This window comes from Artemia franciscana, chromosome 2 (genome assembly GCF_032884065.1).
Source record: "Artemia franciscana chromosome 2, ASM3288406v1, whole genome shotgun sequence".
Lineage (NCBI taxonomy): Eukaryota > Metazoa > Arthropoda > Branchiopoda > Anostraca > Artemiidae > Artemia > Artemia franciscana.
The window spans coordinates 33,819,907-33,842,866 of NC_088864.1; the positions used below are offsets into that span (position 1 = coordinate 33,819,907).

Consider the following 22,960-nt stretch of genomic DNA (forward strand, 5'->3'; position numbering starts at 1 on the left):
ACTATGTTTTCCGCTAGGTTGTATAAATTAACGATTATAACAACATTTGGCAAAAAAAAGCTAAACATTCAAAAATTCAAGCGAACACCCATCTTCAACGTATTTTATTTCCAGCTGAAGAGCTCATGCTTGAATGTACATATCTATCATTTCTACGAGAGTTGGGAACCTTTCAAATTACATTTCCAAAGAAGCAAAACAATATCATCGTTTTATATCCGTGGATCTGTGGCTTAACTACCCTTAAGGCACAGATCCATAATTTCTTATTTTTCAAAACCAGCTCATGATGTCCTTAACATTTGCATATTTCATCAGATGGTAAAAATCTCATATTTCAGTTTGTTTCTAAATATTAATTGAATCCAATACATATGAACCCAAAATCTGGAATTCTGGGCCCATGTACATGATAGGTGAATAGGAATTATCCTTCTCCTTCCACAGAGATGAAGAAAACCCATTTTCTTACAACAATTAAACGAGAATACTTACAAATAATACAGTGTAATTTAAATTTAGGCCTCAATCCATCAGGTAAGTTGATTTATTCACATGTTTACTTTTGCCATAATATTCCTCCACTTTTCCCTTTTTTTCTGTTTACTTGGAATTCTTTTCGCTCTTTTTGCACTTCTGTGCAAACAAACTGTTCCTAAAACGTCGCATTACCCCACCCCTTCAGCACAACGCTAAATGTAAGCTTTTAATATGTTCTGCATCATACTGGAACTTCTTAGGAGGGGGTAAACAGTGAAGTTGTGAATATTCTGGGTTGGATGAGGAGCTTGCGAAGCTGTATTATCCTTATGCGGCTAATTTTAGTTGAATTCTTTTTATTAATTCGATCAGAGTCAAATAAAGCTAACTGAGGAAAAGAAGCTCAATGAAAACATACTTACTCTCTAATCTTGATCTCCGTAATCCACTCTTATATGAATAGCCTCCACTGACTTGGCGAATGACCGAGTTTGACTAAAAAAAGAGACGAAACAAAAGTACATTACCATTATCTACATAGGAAGCCAAATAGACTACATTCTGGCAGTAGAAATTAGTATTTAACCTTCTTAACAGGAATTATTTTAATCAAAGAAGACACGAAACTGAAGAAAGGTAAATCTTTATTGCATTAGCATAAGATTGCAAGATTCCCAGATTGGAACCTAAAAGCACCAGAGACATAAAGCGTTACCCAGCATAACTGAAAAAAAGTGAAAAGGCCAATAGCAAAAGCAACAGTATTAATGCTGACTATATCTACCAGTAAACCCGCACCGTTATGCATAAACGTACTCATTCCACTTATTCAAATTTTACAGGAGAGAAAATAAACTTAAAAAAAAACTCCGGCAAGTCGATATATGGTTGAAAGGACTTTTCAAAACAATTAGCTAGGTAAACTTTATCTGCTTTTTCTAATGGCAATGTTGAAATTAGTCTATTGCTTATAGATTTCTAGGTAATGGAGAGAACACCTTTAACCAAAATATTAATTTTACCAGACGTAAAAATCTAGATTGCAATTAGTCCGCCTAACTTTTGTTCTTTATGACAAACAAAAGTAAAAATGGCAAGAACCAGAAATCAGTATCGAGTACAAAGTGTAAAAAAAAGCAAAAAAGTACAGGAACAAGAAGTGTCAGGCTTACAGTTCTTCAAGGACTCTGATTCCTTAGTCAGGAAGTCTACTGATGAAGTACTGTATATGAGGTTCTTATAAAACGAATGATACTGTCCATTAAGTAGTGGCAAAAGCAAGATAACATCGTCGTATTTTGATTTACGGATTGATTTCGGTTACGTTTGGGTATTTGGGTCCCAGTATTTCTGTTATTTTGTTTTCTATTTTCCGCAAGCTTACTACTCTAGACTGTCCTTCATCTTCCACGTTTGTCTTAAAGTTCAGACTTTCAAAATGTTTCTCATACCGAACCCAACGTACATATTTTGCCACGAAAAAACTTTTTTCTTTTTTTGAAAAATAGGTTTTACAAATGGACAAAAAAAGAAAAACATTTTGAATATTATACTCAGACTTGTAAAAATTTCAAAAAATTTAAACATGGTGCGCATTTTCAGTCATAGTCAACAACCTATCGACACCTTACTATTTACCAAACAAGCATAATCTTATGAATGCTGTAGATAACAATTCTTTATTTAAGTAAAATGCGTACGATGTTTAAATTAAAAAAAAAAAAATACCACAAAACGTGGTAAATCTGCGGTTTTCTGTACAAACACTTGGTTTGCTGCACACCTGTTTAGAAAATTCGTCCCAGTCAAGTAGTTCTTCTTTCTTCCTTTTAAGTGCCACCAGTGGTATTTTACTTTTTGCACAACGTTGCCCCAATTTTGTGGAATTTTGACAAGAATATCAAATGTTTTTTGCCTTTTTGATTCGAGCATTGCAAGTGTCATACTCTGAGTGAGTATGACCTGGTTCTAGGAATTCCTGATCGAAATGTGACAGGGTGTTACCAGCTAAGTGAGATATGTAGAAAAAAAACATTGTCGACACATACCATATATGTGTATTGTGAGCCACAGGTGTTAGAATAAAGTGTCAAAGTTCCTAAAGACTCAGTAAGATCGCATAGGCTGAGGAACAAGCATGATGCTACCTCACTTGCCCTTTTGTCTCGTATTGCTTCATGCCATGGATCGTTACTGGACCGTATTTCATTATGAGAGATAACATGAACTGTGAGACTGTAAGTTCAAGCTGCCATTTATAGAAAATAAGTTTCGTTTTAAGATTTGTTGGTCAAAGCATCAAACCCTTTGATTTGCTTCACTAATCTTGCTGATGCTGCATCAATTCTTTTGAATAGTAATCATTGGCGAAAGCAGATTAATGGGAAGCTTTTTCTATTCTGGCTGCTTCTTTAGTCTCGTCACTGGTGACATCCGGAACAAAAATCCTTTGCTGGTGCAGTAGAGCCAAGGTTGAAATGATCATGAAAAATTATCTTACAGACAGCAAGGTTTTCAAATTCCTTTCGAGCAGTTATCAGAGCTTCAACATATAGATCATGCATCTTGTTGATGTTCAGATTAGAAGAGAAATAACTTCTCTGAATTATCTGCCTTCAATAATGGGATTCGTGAGCTGGGAAACTCCCAATTTGTTCTTTTATTTCTTCCATACTTTCTAAGGACGTTTCATTATTTGCTGCTCTTGGAGGAGTAGAAGATATAATGCCTGTATTTGACCTTTTACAGTTCCAAGCTCTCTTGGTCAAGTGAAATTTTGTCATCAAAAACTTCTTGCAAATCTTTTGTTCTTTACCTAGGTCATCTGACAAATAATATTTGAAAATTATAAAACAATTTCTGGGGTTCTCTCCTCTCTTTGGTTCTGTTTAGGTAACATGCATGTCTTTAGGCTATCACCACCAGATCAAACCCACGTCACCACCACTATTTTATAGGGCAGTTGCTCTCCAAACTTTATTTAGTTTTAATAGTTAGACAGTTCGCTGAAAGACTAACAATCTGCTTGATACCCTTGATGAGACTAGGTATGTAAATGCAAACTCTCTAGCTTCGACAATAATGGACTGAAAAACTTATCAAATAGACCGCTCGAGACAAAAAAAAAACAAGGGCCAAGAGCTCATATGGCACTTATAACAAGGTCGGAAGAGCCAAGAGCTTCTTCCCACCAAGTTTCATTACGATCTCTCCACTCTAAGCGTTTTCAAAGATTTTTGGTTTCCCTCTCCAACTCCCCCCAGTGTCAACAGATCCGGCCAGGATTTAAAATAAGAGCTCTGAGACACAAAGTCCTCCTAAATATCAACTTTCATTAAGATCCGATAACCGTTCGTAAGTTAAAAATACCTTATTTTTTCTAATTTTTCCGAATTAACCGTCCTTCCACCCCCCCCCCCCAGATTACGTGTCTAGAACTTGTGCTTATCCTTCTTGTGCCACCAAGCCACTCTTGAAACTTGTGCCACCAAATTTCATCCCGATCTCCCCAGTCTAAGCGTTTTCCAAGATTTCCGGACCCCCCCCCCCTCAATTCTCCCCAATGAAACTGGATCCGGTTGGGATTTAAAATAAGAGGTTTGAGTTACTAGGTCTTTCTAAATATCAAATTCCATTAAGTCCGATCACTCGTTTATAAGTTAAAAATACCTCATTTTTTTCTAATTTTTCCAAATTAGCCCCCCCCCCAAGCTCCCCCAAAGAGAGCAGATCCTTCCTGGTTATGTAAATTACGTATATAGAACTTTATGTTTATTTTTCCCACCATGTTTTATCCCGACCTCTCCATTCTAAGCGTTTTCCAAGATTTCAGGTTCCCCTCTCCAGCTCCCCCCAATGTCACCGGATCTGGTGGTGATTTAAAATAAAATCTCTGAGACACGATATCCTTCTAAATATCAAATTTCATTAAGATCCGATAACCCGTTCGTAAGTTAAAAATCCCTCATTTTTTCTAATTTTTCCAAATTAGCCATCCCCCAATCCCCCCCCCGGATGGTCGAATGGAGGAAACGACTATTTCTAATTTAATCTGGTCTGGTTCCTGATACGCCTGCCAAATAGCTTATCTGGAAGTGCCGAAACTAGCAAAACCGGGACAGACGGACCGACAGAAATTGTGTCACTTGGTAAATACTAAGTGCCATAAGGAACGATTCTAGATGGCACTCATAGTTCCATTTTGGGAAAAAGTGGACTGAACATGTTTATGCACAACGGTCCGGAAACAGTAAAATAATTCAGGACAAAATATAAGGTAAAAACGAGAAATTTGCAGTCATACTGTGCAGCCTAGCCCTACTAGTTTGGTGGCCACTTACACACACTTCTTGCGCACTTCATCGTCTTTCTTTTTCAATTTCGATAAAGCCCATAAAATAATAACTTTTAAAACATCTCGGATGTTTCGGAACAAAAAAATACAGACCAAAAAAAAAAAAAAAAGTTTAACTTAAAGATGGTCTCAAAATACACCGTGTTCTTAAAACCACTTTATTCTCTGTTTCCTGGCACCTAATTATTGTTAATATTTTTATAATCCACTATGCATTGAAGATAATTCTTCATTACTTTGCCTCAAACATAAAAACTAAAACAATCTTTGTTGTTATTTCAAAAATTCCAGCATTAGCTTACATGAGAATATAACACCAGTTTATTGTTCCCTACATAATTGATGGTAAGAACCCTTTGATTCCATGTCTATCCCCGAGTGATTACAACCAAAAAATGTAATTAATAATTGCAAAATTACGTCATTACGTTGCAATATCACTTATAATGGTTGAAATTTTAATACCCTAAAATACACTGGAGAAGAATAAAAAGCAAACAAATTAGTAGAAGCATGTGACACCAGGTCCCTGAGGATGAGCATATTTTATGATTCTTGCTTACAAATCACTCTTTGTAATAGAGGAGAAATCCCCAAACACTGAAATTTTAAGCATAATTGCTCCTAGACTGTGAAGTCCACCGAAACAAATTGCGTACCATCTCTTAGCCTGTATGTACCCTCCTAACAAACTTCAAGAGAATATGTACCAAAATACTTTAGTGCTGGCTTCAAGTCAGTAATACGAGGGGGCAGAAAGGAGGTATTGAAGGAGCGAAGACCCCACTTTTACCTCTATCAATACTGTCTGAAAATCCAAATAAGATAAAAAAACCCTGCTATTCGTCAAAAAAAGCTTATGAGCAAGGGGGATTGAAGCAGCCCTGGGTCCGAACATGCCTACCTTTCTGCTGAAAAGGTTGCAACGATGGACGGGGATGTTGGAGGGGCCATAAATTTTACGCCTCCAATTATAGAGGTTAAAAAGCCCTCCATTACTCTTCTTGTAACAAAATACAACATGCCTGCTTTTAGCCAAAATGTTCAGCCAAAGGGGCCAAAGGCTCAATTTTATTTCAACATTGTTTTTACTGGAAATCAGGACTTGCCTCGTTTTTAGCAGTCATTACTAGTTGTTTTTTTTTTTGTTTTTTTTTGTACCACAACAATGAAGTTTTCAACCCCTCAAAATTGTCGAAATGGCGTTCACCATCTAAAAATTATCTTGTAAAACAAAAAGTCGACGCAATATAAATTCACAAGCTCTTCAAGAAGTATTGATAAGCGTTAGGAAAGAAATGGTACCTCTTTGGGTTCAAAAGTTGATTTTCTTGCCATGGACTCACTATGGACCTCACTACGAGAGGAGCAATAGAAACCTCTTATTTCTTTGGCAATAAGGGAATTATTAAAATCTAGCGACACAATGTAGTACCATCCCTCTGTCTCAGTCCCAGATACATGCACAACATGTAAACTTAATCGAAATCACAAACAGAAGTGCCTTCTAAAGGTTTATGGCAGCCCTTTAGGACCCGCGGAAAATGGTGCTTTTATAGAGGTGTAAATTTTCTTACTTTTGATTCTAAGAGACGTTTCGCGATGGGGCCAGAAAATCGTTACATATCATAAGCACTTGTAGATTTAGATTTTTTTATATTATAGTCTAACTTAAGTTTGGAGCTGCTGCCAACTAGCTTGCCTGCTGAAACGGAGGTTTCCACTCAAAAGCTTCAAGTTTGATGGTTTTCAGCAGCAAATTCTCTAAATTATTCGTTATGATGTTCATGAACATAAGCTTTATCATTCAGATGAATAAAAAACATCCATTCCAAAATCAAAGACGGCCCAGCATGGACCATATTTCGAAGTACCAGTCAACGCATAATGTGTTTAAAATAGCAAGGAAAATATTCAAATCCGCAATCTGAATGTGCATATTTAAATAATCACCGAATTGTAAGGTGAAAGTAAATAAAAATTGCGATTTTAAATTATAACTTGTCTATTTGTTTGGAAAGGAGGAGTATGTCAAACCAGTTTGGACAATCCCCCTGCTACACCGCTACTACAAAATGTATGTCCACACGCCTATTGAAAGATTTTCTTAAGTTAATCATGATATAATTCTTTTATCAAACCGTTTAATTAAGAAAACAAACTTGAGTCCAAACTATAATATTCAAAGCCATTTACTCTAGTAAAGGTTTGTGCAGCGTGCAGTTAAAATCTTATGAGTTAGATCCCTTAGTCACGCTTGTTGATTGCCATATTAAAGAGTGACAGAAAATAGACAGTATTGACACTTTTTACTGTCCCAGCCTTACGAGCTCTGTTCTCTGTTGGGGCATAATGTTGTTTTTATATTTTTTAAGTTGAATTTAATAAATTCGTATTCCTATTCCTACTCAGGTTTAAAAATTATTTATAAAATGTGAAAATCAATTCTAGTCCTGTCAAACAAAAGCTTCCAAATTAACATTCAAACTTCTATCAAAAAAACTTCCAATCCCTAATAAAATCATGAGAAAAAAATAACATGTTATTCTAAAGCTTAATAGCTTGGTTTTACCTTGGGAACTAACTTAACCATCTGTCGAGTGATTGTGCTCAGACTGTCATTTCGACGAACTTTACCAAGCAAGTCCCGTGGAACTTTTGACAGTAGATTTGTGACTGAAAAAACAAAACAAATTTTACTAGAAGCTATGATACAAATAGTAGTTAAACGACAAACAACTCTTAGCATTAAGCAAGTTCTAATGAGGAATATACACCGAATTTTACTACCGAGGGAGGGCGCAAACAAGTCAAACGAAACATAAACTTCAGGACAAACAGATTTGTCCTGAAGTATCAGGACAAAGAGATTTGTCCTGATCTGAATGATAATTATTGAATCCTAAGTTATTCAAACCCTGCTCTTCTAATTAGTTTTTGAAATGTTTTTCAAAAAAGAAGTTTTTTAAATGACACTAAAGGGCTATATTAAAACTTAGAATAAGCAGAAATAAAGTCATATAGTAATTCAAAAACTTAAAATGAACAGAAACTATTAGGTTTCTGAAACGAGTCACTGAAACCCAAAACAAACATAAATTAAAATAAATGATGACATCAAACATAATTGAAGATATTGCTATGGATAAATAGATACAACCTAAACCAGACAGAAAATATTATAAATAATCAAGTCAAATTTATAATGGACCCCACTTTTGGGGAACAGTGATTCAATCTGGTCCAAGGTACCCCTTGGACCAGAGGTGATTTGGCTGTAGGTTTCGAACTGAATTTTTTCGAGCATTCTTGGGCACCAACAAAAAAAAAGTTTTTGGCACTTTCGCTCTATTTTCGGGGAAACCAAACTTTTTTTTTCAATTTTATTTGTGTATTAAAGCCCGCTTAGTGCAAGAAATTAAGGATATAACATAAATAATTTTTTAGACTCCACTGCCTTTCCATTTACAAATTAAACACATGAAAACGTGGGAAAACGGCTATAATATTTTGAACAAGACAGCAGAAAAAACAAAAGCCAAAAAAACTTTTAATACTAAAGGTCCAAATATTTCGGCATGAGTCTGGAAACCTCTATCAACGGAAAAAATCATGCTAAAATTAAGCTAAATTAAACAGAACATATAAATAAAAGACAAAAAAAAACACAGACGATAAACCAAAAAGAACTCACATTTTAATAATATCTGACGTAACAAATGTTTGTCACTACAAATAGCACGGAAATCATACAAAAATAGAATAACTATGGTGTATTTAAGGTAGGCTATATCACAATAAAGTAACAGCCTAGGCACGGCTCGTTTTTGATTTACTAATGAGACCTAAAGAAAATGAAATTTTCTATTTAAACAATTTACACATGCCCTAGATTTAAACCAATATAATTAAATAGAGGTTAAGAAAACTTCATTGTATATTATAAACTGTATGGATTTAAACCTAGGGCATACGTGAATATTTTAATAAATAAATTATTTCATTTTGTAAGGTTTCACTAGCAAATCAAAAAAGAGCTATGCCTCTGCTATTACATTAATGTGATATAGCCTACAAGAAAGATGGCATAGTTATCCTGATTTTGTTTGATTTTCGTGCTATTTCCAGTAACAAGCAGTTGTCATATTAAATACTATTCATATATGATTTAATTTCGTATGTGCTTTTTGCTTTCTGTTTTGTTCCTTTTACTTATATGTTCTGGATAATCTAAATGAGTTTTTATATATACAATTCTTGTTCTGTTGATACAAGCTTCCAGACACGAAATTTAAATGTTCAGACCTTATTTTTGCCTGACCTTATAATAAGACCTTATAATTTGTTGGTCCTTTTTTGGTCCCCATTTAAGAAGGGGGCACGACTGCAAACTAGAATTGTTCTTGTACATTAGAGTATTTCAAGTTTCAAACAGATCAGAGGTAAAAACTTATTTAGCATAATTCCAGGTCCCCTAAAATCTCAACAAAATGCGCACTTCTATGTCTTTTTTTTTGTTGTTGTTGTTGAATGTCACTGACAACAATGATGGAATGTATCCTGTCACTGAGCCCACCTTTTAGCTAGGTGGATAAATCAAGACTTTATGTTTACCTGGCACAGTTCGTTTAGTTTTTCAATTAGTTCGCGAATAGTTGTTGTACAATGAGTTACCAACTAAATGTGAGTCTTTTCATATTTAAGTACTGTGGACTGTTTCCCATTAATGTGCAGGGAATATGTGTTGTGGCAGAATTTAAATTAAGGAAAGACAAATTTCTAGGTTTTGGTATTCCCCCAATAAGAAGGAATGCATGGTTTCCATGTTGGTGAAGCAGACAAGTATTTTCCCCCTTGATTACACCTATGTTCACTGTCATCCCAATAAGGATGCCAAGTATGGCTTGAACCTCAACACTGGGTGTCGAACAGACTGTTAGACATTCTAACACTGAATTAAACAATCTGGTTTCCAACAACAAGTATACAATAATTACCTGTCCTTCGCCACATGAAGAGAGCTGTGGCTTTTAAAGACAAGTAACAGTCGAGTCGTGGTTACACTTGCTATAAAAAAATATTAATTGTCTTTTGCATACAAAAAATCCAGATTAGTTGCAATAGTAACTTAAAAGGAGGAGTCCAGATTGGACATCCATTTAAATCCAAGTTTTGACTGTTAAAAAGTTTAAATGAAAAGCTAGTCCTGAGCACCTTTTTTTTGCAATGCTGCAAAGTACAAAACGAAGATCCTATACAACTTTTCTGAAGTTGTTTTGCTAGTTTCAAACTAAACGTTTAAAATAAAACAACCTCCACTTTCCTACACTTATAAACTTTGTAAATTGGAACCAGCCAAATTATTGAAATTCTTGTCAAATCAAAGTGGATATTCAGCAAACTTAAAAATGAATTTGTAGACTATCATATTACAGTCCTAAGCTTAACCTTACTAACAAAAACTAACAAAAAGAGCAAAAATTACTATCTTCAATTGAGGCTGGTGTGGCATATGCCCCTACTGAGTAAACTAGGACATAATTTGCTATTTACATAACTCAAACATATAACACTTCTTTTGATTTATAGCTACAATTTATATCTTACTGAATCTGTAACAATTTAAAGAGACAGCAAATTATATCCAAAACAGGCTCAGTAGAGTGGTGAATGTGAACAGCCACCCTCATGTATGCTTATTTTCTGCTGGCTTCGACCATCAGCTTTTGATTCCATATCTTTCAAAGTTGTTGTTATTCTTCTGTGTTTTTCAAAAATCTCCCTTTACAGTGTCTACAAGTAAGTAAGTGAGTAAAGTAAGTAAGACAGCACTAGACCCTTAAGGTCCAAACCAGCGGTGCTTATCTCCGTTTCATGGCCCTTCAGTCAGGAAGTGCAATGGTGGTTGGGGGCCAACCATTCAGTGCTTTCACACACCCTTCCTGCTTACCTTCCCCAGATTTCTCCAGGTACCCATTTAGAGCTGGGTCGACTCTGGCTGAGTTTACAGAGTCACGCCACAAACCCCTGTCCCTAACTAAATAACTGGTCACAACCAGGATTGAACCCGTGCCCTTTGGACACGGAATTCTCACGCCAGCGCGCCAACCACTCAGCCAGGGTGGCCTCACAAGTAAGTAAAGAAAAGTTCACTTAGGATACTTTAGCAAACCCTGAAAAAAAAATAGTAATTTATGTGAAAATATTAAGAAATTCAGGAGGAAAAATGAAAAAAAAGAAGAAGGTAAATCCTAAAAGACAGTCTGAAGGACCAGTGTATGCCTCTTTTGTCAGTCTGGAAGTGAGTTGCCCCCCCCCCCCCCCCAAAGAAGGAAAAATCCTGCTTATGTGTCTGATACTTGTAATGCTATGATTACTTTTCAGGTAGATAGCCCACTCTACCTAGCTTGTCAAGTTTTTTTTTTTTTTTCATTATTTGGACTTAGAATTTAGATTTCAGAAAGAATCTGATTCATAAAAGAATCAACAAAAATTTCCACTGTAAGGCAATTTATGCTACGAATGAATAGAAAAATTTCTCCTCACAGCTATTTACAATATTTTCTTCAGGGACTTCAACCCTGTTTTGGATTATGTTGTTTTTAGCTTAAACTGCCACTTCAAAAACAATATAAAATAACTGAATTGATTTAATGATAGGATTCAAGCCCTGCAAAATTTCAACAGCTATATCCTGATGCTAGTGAAGTTTTTATTTCTAGTTGATCTAAAGTCAACATTGGTGGCCTCAAGTTTGGCAACTTTCCTTTCTATTCCAATTTCCATACAATCAGCATCAGTATTTTTAAAGTTTGGCTTAAGTCTTTAGATTTTCTTTCCTATGTTTTCCCCTATTTTCTTTTGTTGTATTGTAATCTGGTTGCTATTATTTTTTTCTCCTCTTTATTAATATTCTCAGGCTTATCAACTTCTATTCTTTTCCTCTCTCTCCCTTCCTCTTTTCTTTCTTAATCTTAAAATTGGGCAAAAAATAAGAGTTAGGATTTTTGTTGGGACTGTGATTAAAATCAGTATCACAACCAGAAAAACTCTGATAAGAGAATGGAACATACGTATTTCTTTTGTTTCAAAATAGTCTTCAAAAATGTCAATGAGAGAAATTCCCAAATTTGATGTAGGTGATATTCCTCTAGAAACAAAAGCTCTTCTTTCTTCAAGATCAGGAGATTCCCTAAGAAAAATACGACAGCTTTCTTTGCAGTCACAGTCATCTAAATACCCTGAAAAACAAAATGTGCAGTAAAAACAAACAAAGACTAACACCTTTTAACACTTTTTACTCTAACACTTTTTAAGCCAAAATACAAGACAAACTATCTGAAAGTAGTTTAAAATTAGGTATCCTTCAGCAAAGTCCAAGCATTCTTTGCCGTAATCCAGGTTTGGGAGCTCTTCCTAGTTTACTCTGAATATGTTTTGTCAACTTATTTTTTTTTTTGTACAGACCATTCTCTAATAGAAAAAACAGGACAAATCACCTAGAATAATGACTGGGTGTCAAGGGCCACCTATTGTAGCATATATAAACGCCCTCTCTCCTTCTTTCAATGTTTTTTGTCCTTCTAACTCTAATTTAAAATTATGTTTAACTGTCTGATCTTTCCATTTGATGTTTTGCAAAAGTTAATTGGATTCTTGACTCTTCAGAACCAGGCAGTAATAGTTCAGAATGGAAATTATACTGTATTTAATGGTTTTACACATCACTTTTTTCCTAAAAGTGAAAGGCTTCAAATCTTTTGTTACCAAGATGAGATAACAATAGCCTACTAAGGCACAAAAATGAGACATCTATTGTGCCAGACCGGTTTGAAAATAAGCTTAAGAGAATGTATTTTGCCTTGAAAGATTTGAATGAACAAAATTCAGTAAGAAAAACCTAGTGTGGGAACCAGGGCTGTATCCAGGATTGTTTTTTTTGGGTTGTTCTACAAGAAGATTTTTCTGGGGGGGGAGAACTTTAAAAACACATCAAAAATGTGTTTATATTCATTTTTGTTAAGTTTTTACAAGTCAGACAAACATTCCAGGGGGGGGGGTTAAACCCCCAAAGTCCATCCCCCCTGGATACAGCCTTGTTGGGAACTCAGTTCTCATTTCAAGATGATTTGTTTATTTAAATCCAAAGTCAAGAAAAACTAGAAGACATAAAGTTGCAAAAATGAGTATAATTCAAAAATTCAATTCATTTGAAGAGGACTTGTTTGTTCCTACTTAGTAAAGAAAGGCAAGAAAGAAAAAAGAGAAACAGAAAAAGTCAAAATTTTAAAAATTTGGTATGCAGGCAACTGGTAACACTTTATAGCAGTAATTTTTGTCAGCCTACAGTTACAAGCTTAAGGGGGAGGTGGGGTCTCTGCCCTGTAAGCAGAATGCCATAAATGATCAGAATGTAAAATTCAAAGGACCATAGAAGGTGTTGGAGAAGTCAGTTGGTATTGAGGATGTGATTGGCTTGGGTGAGCCTGGGAAGGGACTGGAGGTCTGTTCTATCAGCTTTTTGAGGCAGTTGGCAGAAAGAAGTGCCTTCTGGAAGTCACAGTGGTAGCCAGTTCCCTAAGCCAACAACTGATTGTGGTATTTCATGGGTAATTGTGATTGCAATACCAAAGGTTAGTCTTTTCTGACTACAATCCCTGGAGGATATTCTCTCCCATTACTGGCTATTCCTTATGTAGTGTTTGCGTTGGATTGCTTTAAGTCTATTTATTCAAAACCCAAGCACCTATAAAAAATAACAACAATAAGCTGGGGGTAAATAAACAATGCGCACACTAAGCATTTGTAAGCAAGCACAATAAGCTGGGGGTAAATAAACAATGCGCACACTAAGCAATTGTAAGCAAGCATTACTGCATCTTCCTTCTTCTTTTGAAGATAGTGCTTGCGATGTCACATGTCGGGTCGCGTTGGGGGCTTTATGACACGCCCACTTCTGGTGCGTCGTGGTGTGCAGTTGGTGGTCGCCGGCCGCGAGTATATGGTGTCCCTGACAGGTGATGTGTCTACCACGGTTGGCCCTACTGAGGTAGGCTCAGCTGAGGTAGGCTCAGCTGAGGTAGGCTTTGCTGATGTAAGTTCCGCCGGGGACGATCCGGTGACTTTCGAAGGGGTTGGTAGAGCTGGGGTTTTCTCACTTTCGCTGGTGAAGTTTTTTGTTATCTGCTCACTTTCAATGTGGGGTGTTTGGGGATCATCGGCACTGTGGCTGGCCATGCCAGTAGAGTATGGGTGGCGGTGCGGGGTTGGTTGTCTGGATAAGTGAATCCTGTTCCTTCTTAGTCTTGAGCCATCAGTTGTTTCGACAATGTAGGACCGCGGGTTGCAATGGCGTGCGGTTATCTTTCCCTTGGTCCATGTGTCATTCGGTTTTCGTTGGACGAAAACAGAGTCTCCAACCTCAAGTTCGGGAAGGGGCTTTGCAGATTTGTCATGATGGGATTTCTGGCGTCTCTGCATGACGTTTCGACTATGGAGGAAATCCGACTTGGAGACGACCTTTGGTTTCAGGTGTTGGTACGTAGAGGGTAGGGAGGATCTAAGCTGTCGACTCTGTAGAAGCTGTGCGGGTGAGGCGAGGTTGTCTACCGGACTGTTGCGGTACTCTAGGAGAGCTATGTATGGGTCGTTACCGCTATCCTTTGATTTTGACAGGATTCATTTACATGTTTGCACGGATTTCTCGACGAGTCCATTTGCCTTGGGATATATTGGGCTTGAGGTCTTGAGTTCAATTCCCCAAGTTTGAGCAAATTCGTTGAATTTGTGCGAGAAGAGTTGAGCGCCGTTGTCGGATGTCATCTGCTGTGGTATCCCGAAGCGTGCGAAGTGAGTCTTGAGTTTGCCAATGATCGTTTCTGATGTTTGGTTCTGAAGTCGATCGAATTCGAAATAACGGCTGTAGTCAACCGTGATAAGGAATTGGGCTTTTTCCCATTCGAATAAGTCTATTGCTACATGTTGCCATGTTAGTGATGGTATTTCTGTGTTGATGAGTGGTTCTCTCTGGTTGTTCAGGGCATGGCAGGCACATATTTCGCATTGTCTGACGAAGGATTCGATGTCGGCGTTCATGCCTGGCCAGTATACCAGCATCCTCGCGCGTTGCTTTGTTTTTTCAACGCCGAGATGTGCTGCGTGTAGCTGGGTAAGAGTTTCTCGTCTGAGGACCTGGGGTATGATTATTCTCTGGCCTTTGAAAACTATCCCGTCGACTTCTGCCAGCTCACTTCTTATGTTCCAGAATGCTGATGCTTCAACGGGACATGTTTTTCGAGTCGATGGCCAACCATGCTGTATGACAGACTGAAGAGTACTGAGTTGTTTATCATGTTCGGTCAGTTGACGGATTTTCCTGAGTTTGCTGTCGCTTACGGGCAGTGTCTTCATTACTGAGTGAACATAAGCTTCGATTTCTCTTTGCATCTGGAGGTTGGTGTTTGGGAGGTGTAGTCGCGAAAGCGCGTCAGCTACGGGTATGTCGGAACCTGGGCTGTAGATGACTTCCAAGTCATATGGCAGAGTTTGGATCATCATTCTCTGCAGCCGTGTGGGCGCTTGGTGTAGAGGTTTTGACAGGATGGTTTCCAGTGGTCTATGGTCGGTGGTGACCGTTACCTTTCGCCCATAGATGTAATGATGGAAATGTTTCAATCCATACACTATTGCGTACATTTCTTTTTCGAGTTGCGAGTAGTTTTGTTCAGTCTTGCTGAGAGCTCTGGATGCGTAGCCACAAATGTTTCCATTGGTTGAGATCTCTGCCCCTAGTCCGTGCTTCGATGCGTCGACTTTCAAGTCAACTGTGCGGCTGCTGTGGTCAAAGAAGGCTAGATTGTCAGTGATTGATTGCTTGATGGCACTGAAGCATTCTTCGTGATGTGGTTTCCACTCGAACTGTACTTCTTGTATGAGGTCTCTTAGGGTCTTGTTTCTGGATGAGAGACTGGGGATGTGTCGGGATAGGAAGTTGAGCATGCCCAAAAGGGTTTGGAGTTCTTCCTTGGTTGTTGGACTTGGCATTTTTTCGATGGCGTTGAGTTTTTCGGGGTCTGGTTTGATTCCTTCTTTGCTGATGATGTGACCGAAGTATTTTACTTGTTCCATTCCGAATGTGCATTTTTCCTTATTGAATCTCACTCCTTTCTCCCTGGCGCGCTTAAGGACTGCACGGAGCCTATTGTCGTGCTCTTCTTGGCTTTTCCCGTATACAAGGATGTTGTTGATGAGGATGCGGATGCCTTCCAACCCTTCAAATATCTCATCCATTTGACGCTGAAATTCATCCTGTGCTGACACAAGACCAAATGGGTATCTTTTCCATCTGTATCTTCCGAAAACGGTGCTAAACGTTGTGTAGAATGATGACCGTTCGGTTAGCGGCAGTATCCAGTAGCCCGACCGGACGTCGAGCTTGCTTACGGTTGATATGCCGTGTAAGTCCTCTGTTGCATCTTCAAACGTGGGGATTGGGTAATGCGGTCGTCGGATTGCTTTGTTTAGATCAACGGGGTCTATGCATAGGCGGACGCTCCCGTCCTTCTTTTCGACCATGATCATGGCGTTTACCCAGTCAGTTGGCTCGCTGACTTTTCCAATTATGTTTAGGGCTTCTAGTCTGTCAAGCTCGTCCTTGAGTTTCTGTTTCATTGCTAAAGGTACTTTTCTCGCAGGGTAAACCGTAGGGACAGCGTTTTCTTTTAGGTGGATCTCGCATTTGTTTTCCAGGTTTCCAATTCCTTCAAAAATGTCCTTGTACTCCTTTACCAATTGGGAGTAAGCACTAGTCGTCCCGCCTTCTTTTTGGATGTTTAATATCAGCTTGATCAGCTCAAGATCTTTGCAGGTTTTTAGACCCACAATTGGAGTTGTGTTGGACCTGACTATGTAGAATGCATGTGACTGTGTCTTTCCATCTTTGTATCGGCAGGTCAGGTGACTGATTCCCGCATAGGGGATAGCTGATCCACAGTAGCTTGTCAGTTTGTGGCTGCCTTTTATCAGGCTGGGTTTTATTGGCAATTTATTGTAATACTGGACTGGTAGCACGTTCACCTGTGCTCCTGTGTCAATTTTGAATTTTATACACATTTGCCCCTCAATGGATAATTCGGCAAATGCTTCATCTTCTCTAGTGCTGTTCTGTATTGTGTACAGGAACACTTCGTCTGTGTCGTCTGCTGTTTCAGATAATGCTTCACCGTCCTCCACAGTATGTACAGCTTTCTTTTCTGCACTTCTGCAAACCTTTGCAAAGTGGTTTGGCTTCCTGCATTTTGAGCAAGTCTTCCCCTTCGCTGGGCAAATATGGTTCTGTGAGTATGTTCCCCCGCAGAAGTAGCATTCTGGTTTCTTGGACTTGGGGTGTGGCTGACTTTTGGCAATGGAATCGATTTCCTGCTTGATTTCTCTGCCTTCAAAGGTTTTCAGCTGTGCTTGGGTTGTTTCGAATGCTCTACAAATGGTTACTGTTTGGTTCAGGGATAGGGTGTCTCCTACCGAGAGGAGTTTCTCACGTATTTTGGGATTGGCCACTCCTCCCACTATTCTGTCTCTTAGCATTTCGTCTTTGTCTGTGTAACCGCATGGTTTTACTAGGATTTTCAAATCGGTAATGTATTTGTCTATGCTCTCCTGCTTTTGGTCATGCTTTTGGAAGATGTATCGTGAGAAAACTTGATTTCTCTTTGGGGCTGCATATTCTCTGAATTTTGTGAGGTATGTATCAACATCTTCTTTTTCAGCCTCGATTAGGTCAAATGTGCTGAAGATTTCTCTCCCTTGTTCACCTGCCCAGATGAGAAGATATGCACATTGCTGTTTTGCTGTCTTTCCGGCAAGTGGTCCAATGAACATTAACTTAGCATGGTTTTCAAATTTAGTCCATTCGGATTCTAGATTATCTGAGCTCCAGTTGATTCTAGGCGTTTCTGCATCCATCCCACTTCTGACACCATGTAGTGTTTGCGTTGGATTGCTTTAAGTCTATTTATTCAAAACCCAAGCACCTATAAAAAATAACAACAATAAGCTGGGGGTAAATAAACAATGCGCACACTAAGCAATTGTAAGCAAGCACAATAAGCTGGGGGTAAATAAACAATGCGCACACTAAGCAATTGTAAGCAAGCATTACTGCACCTTATCCCCCAAAAACTTTATCCTGCAGCCCTATACCCCATTCCCACCCTGACTTGGTATCAATATTTGTTTCCTAGTTGACTGTCCCATGGGGTGGAACACCAAAGAATTTACTGTATGCGTCCCCTATCATTCCTGAGACCCCTTGTATTTTTTTACCATTAATAATTCTAAATATGCCATAGGGCATGCAATGTTTTGATCCAAATGTGGAGTTGTTTCCACCATTGGAGGTTAAGAGGCTAGTGGAGCCAATTATTACCATCACCATTTTGGTGAAAACTGGACAGGCCTAGAAAAGGCCAAGTAAAACAAGACAAACAAAAATATACTCCAGCAATTACAAACAGAAATCACCAAAGAAGGGAAGATTCCTGTCATTTAATAGAAAATTCATAAATATGCTTATTAATAACTCTAGCTGTGTTTACAAATAGATGTTTTTCTTTGCAGAAAAGACTTACTTGTCCATATTGGCAGTCCCATGAAATGCCTTCCAAATTTAAAATAAAGGCAATGAACTTGCTTCCTTTTGTCAGAATTAAAAAGACTAGACAGGGGCAAGAGTAAGTAGGTGAGGAACTAGCTATTGAATACCTGATATTGGTGTGCTCTACTTAGAGATGCAAAATGTTAGAAACCCAGGATGCATTCATATCCATATCTGATAAGCATAATAATTCAGTACCAGGTTCACAGTTTCTGTAAGTCACTTCAATAGGCATACTCAGGTAAGTAAGAATAATAACAAAAAGAACTTCATAGCCATATAAATTTATTAAACACCTTTTCCTTTTGTTTGGTCTGATTTGAAAGAACAACTGTAATATCAGTGCTGAAAATTTAAACAGATATGAGCATTATCTTCTTGTGGATGCTAAGAAGTCAAGAAGCATCCTTAGAAAGTAAAAAAAGTTCAATAAATCATCAGCAAGCATAATTAACAAGAGGATCAACTCTTTTGGTGATAAATGTGCAGTTTAACTTATCCTGAGCGCCAGTAAACATGATTATTGAACACAACTGAAAAGTCAAAGCCTTATGGTGCACACCTTTCAGGATTTACAATAGCAGACTACCATCTTTATTTTTGATTATCTTAAACAGCTTATCAGCACCTTTCACATGAGCCTCAAGCACAACCTGAACAAATTATCTGTAAGTCAAAAGCTCTTGCAATTTCAAGTGCAAATAAATAATAAAAACAAACTCATCAAAATCTTCAATATCCTTCAGTACACTTATAAGTAGAAAGAAAGCATTCCTTATATTTAAACCTTGTTGGTACCCAAGCTAGCAAGGAGGGATAGAATATTTTACTTTGGTGCCTCTTATCAAAAATGACACAAAGAGCTTAAACATAGTACACCAACTTGTAATGAAGTGATAAGAACTTCACATGAAAATGTCTTTTTGTCCTTTTTAAGGATGGGACCAAGGACTTTTTTTTACCAGAGACTTTTAGCAAGCACATTGGAGAGGAACAGAAGTTGATTAAGCCTATTTAAGACATGATTTTTGTGCCAAATAGGATTTGACCTCAAATGAGGTATTCTTTTCACTTTGTGGCAGCACAGCACAATCACATAGAAGATTGAGAGGCAGTTTGATATTGCTCTCATCAAAAACTTACTGAAAGTCCCACTTGTATGTTTTTCATGTTTTGGTATGAAAACTAGTTCAATTTTTTTTTATTATTTTCAACCACAGGTAGGGAGGAGTAAAAGCAGGCAAAGATGGTAAGGTCATTCAAATAGAATCCTCCTTTCATTACCTTGACTTCATGAATGCCAGACAAAGTAACAACATAGCCTATGTTAAAAGTTGAAGATAAAAAGCACAATATGCTAAAAGCAGTCACTTAGAGATCAAGCACAAAAGTCAGGAGAAATACAGCCGCAAAAGACTTGTGACTGGGGAATTCTATTATAACTATAATAAAATCTTTGCTGAAGATAACATGTTGAGAGGCTACTTTTTTTAAGAAGGTTGCCAAGAAGCTTGCAAGCAGATACAAAATGGAAATCATACAGTTCATTTTTGTAGTTTATAGCCAGATACAAGTAATCACTACTTAATTTTCAAACTCAGTGGTAATTAAGTCACTACCACAGTCAGTGGCAATAAAAGTCACTCTTTTAGCCTAATTATTTTAATGTATTGTCAAAATAATGGAAAATTTATAACATAAAGGCCTATATAATTTAGGGTATATATTTGAACATTAAGAGAGAGTGTAAAGCTCACTTCTGATGCAAAGAATGTTCTATTTTGATTTGGGATCAAATTCTGGTAATTAATGACATGGCTTTTTTAGCTATTTCTTTCAGGGTTGCTACTAGCCAAAATGTTTGAAGGGGGGAGCAAGGAACTTTACCAACTGGCTTATGATTTTTGCTGACTTTTCGTTTATCAACAATTAGCATAATGTCCATTTTGAATATGATAAGTAAAATCACTGCATGAATTAGTAAAACTGCTGCATTTACTGACCAAGATTAAGATTTTGGTATATATCATGTTACTATTTGCATGCTCTTTATTTAACCAAACGGTAAATTTTTGCACTATCCATAAAATCATGGCAGGAGTTGCTAAAATTGCTGCATTTACAACCAAGTTTGGGATATCTACTGATGAAATGTGAGTTTTTTGTGGTCCTTATTTAACCAAAGAAAATTGTTGGAGAGAATAGGAAAAATCTTACTGTTTCTTGCCAAAATTCTACCAACTCATTTCTTTTACATAAGTGCCCAAAAAATGGAGGGGAGGGGGACAAAAAACATTTAAAAACAACATTATGCCTAAATTTTCAGTTTTGAATTTCAAGCCATATCAATGGGTTTTTGCTAAATTTAGGAAATGTATTTGTAGATATTTGAAACCCCATAAATTGGGACCAAACAAAGCTGTGAAGCTGAAAACAGTTCTCTTGCCAAGTCTATTTTGCAACGTTTTACTTTTATAAAACAAAAGTTTATAAAAGTCAAGTGCCCTTTAGAGGCAGAATGAATAGTTTAGTACTTAAAATATTTTCCCTGGGCAAACTTTAGTCTGTAGATTCATACCTTGAAGTTTCATTTTCCTAACCTAACCCCTTTCCAATTTGGTAAAAGTGGCTTGTCTAAAATTCTACCAAAACATCTTATAGTCCACCCTATCTATTAAAATTATTGCTTTACATAACATTTGTTTATGATCCAGTTTGTCTGAGATTTACATACTTTGTTGTTTGCTCTAACTTTAATATCTTGTGTTCATTTGGCAGTATGTCTTACAGAAAAGTTAAAATTAATTAGTTTGCCTGGGATCAGGCTCCATTATTCAAAATCAGTGTATTCAAAATATTTAACATCAACTTCAAAAATATTCAAGCTAATGGAAAAATGATTAAGAAAAATTTGCTATATTTAATTTTAAATAATGTAATTGCTTGGTAGTATAATAGAAGATTTTACAATGATATTGAAGTGATACTTATCTGTTTAACTGCTGGGTATGTTAGCCTAACAGAAAGTTGCTGCATATTATAACATAAGAACTTCTTAAATAATGTTTTCTTTAGTTCTTATATACACTGGGGTTATATCTGGGGACATTAGGAAGGATGGGCTGCCTTTATAGAGTAGCAAATAGCCCATTATCCTAAACCTCTATTTGGAAAGATGACCAATGGGGGAATGAAATGGTAATAGACAACTGTTTTGTAATTATAGTAGCCTATATAGCCTAATTCAGAAGAGCTGAAACTCTACAGTCTAACTTTAGAAAAACAAGATTGGTGGTAAAATTCTAGTTTAGCTACTTTTTGCTATCTTGTAAAGGGGTTAGGCAAATAAAACATTCAGTAACAGATCCAGGGCCAAAAACATACTCCAGGAAGGCATTGTCACATTCCTACATTAACTCTCTTCTGATTTCTAAGTCATTCTAAGAAAACATAGCCTATTACCTTACATTTTCAGTTGTATGTTTCTTTTTCTCTGGTTTTAATTGTCAAAATGCAATTCCAGTTATTTGAATATAATTTTAAGCCATATCATTGGTTTTTTTCTAAAAATTGGGAAATATATTTGTAGATCTTCAAAACCCATAATTTGGGATTAAACAAAGTTGAGAAGCTGAAAACAATCTTGTTATTTTTCATTTAAGCAGATAATCTATTTTTCAAGGTTTTGCTTTTATAACACAAAGATTTTTAAAGGTCAGGGCCTTCTAGAGGGAGAAGGAATGGAGGTAAGTGCTTCAAAATATCCTCTCAGGACATGCTTTAATATATAGACCCATTCCTGAAAGTTTCTTTTTCCTAACCTAACCCCTTTCTGAGATAGCAAAATGTAGCTAAACTAGAATTTTGTCCAAATATAAAACTTTTGCATATCCACAAGCTAGAGCTATCTATGTTAAGGAGGGCTGCAATAGATAATGACAACAGTAGACCTAATTGTGAGGCTAGATTTGGAAAAAACACTGAATGGGAACTGAAGGGCATTTTCCCGATTTGGTTTCTGCTTATTATGCAGCCATAACACTAAAATGTAACCTAGATAAGCATAACCTACTATTATTACCAAGGACTAATGATGCCAGATATGATGGTACAGCCATAAAGGAATATTGAAAAAGCAATCTCAGAGACCAAAAAGGATTTTATTTGAAGCTGCTAGGCCGTTTAATTATGTTCCTATGTGTGCTGGTTGAATATTAACACACATCTCAATATTTAAATTCGCTCTTTTAGTACGATTCAAATAAATCCTTAAACAACGGTGATTTCCTAAATATTAAAATCCCTCTATCCCGTTGACAAAATCACACATAAATGTAATAATGTATGCAATAAATAAAATGTATAATAAATATATATACACACATAATAAAATATATGTAATACGGAAGTTCAATCGAACTAATTTTAAGGTAGCAATCAATTTTGCGGTTGTGCTCGTCTACCCTTAGTTTTTC

General features: G+C 36.9%; 1 protein-coding gene across 1 annotated transcript in view; it reads right to left on the minus strand.

Moving 5' to 3' along the window:
• The window catches only part of LOC136040366 (uncharacterized), a 50,556-nt gene extending 27,804 nt beyond the window's left edge, over window positions 1-22,752 (minus strand). Inside the window, exons 1-4 of the mRNA XM_065724628.1 lie at window positions 22,567-22,752; window positions 11,908-12,075; window positions 7,407-7,510; window positions 903-975 (exon numbers count right to left, since the gene is read on the minus strand). Coding sequence (XP_065580700.1) covers window positions 903-975; window positions 7,407-7,510; window positions 11,908-12,075; window positions 22,567-22,603 — 382 coding nt within the window. The 5' untranslated portion in view covers window positions 22,604-22,752. The remainder of the gene's footprint in view (window positions 1-902; window positions 976-7,406; window positions 7,511-11,907; window positions 12,076-22,566) is intronic.
• Window positions 22,753-22,960: the final 208 nt, after the last annotated feature.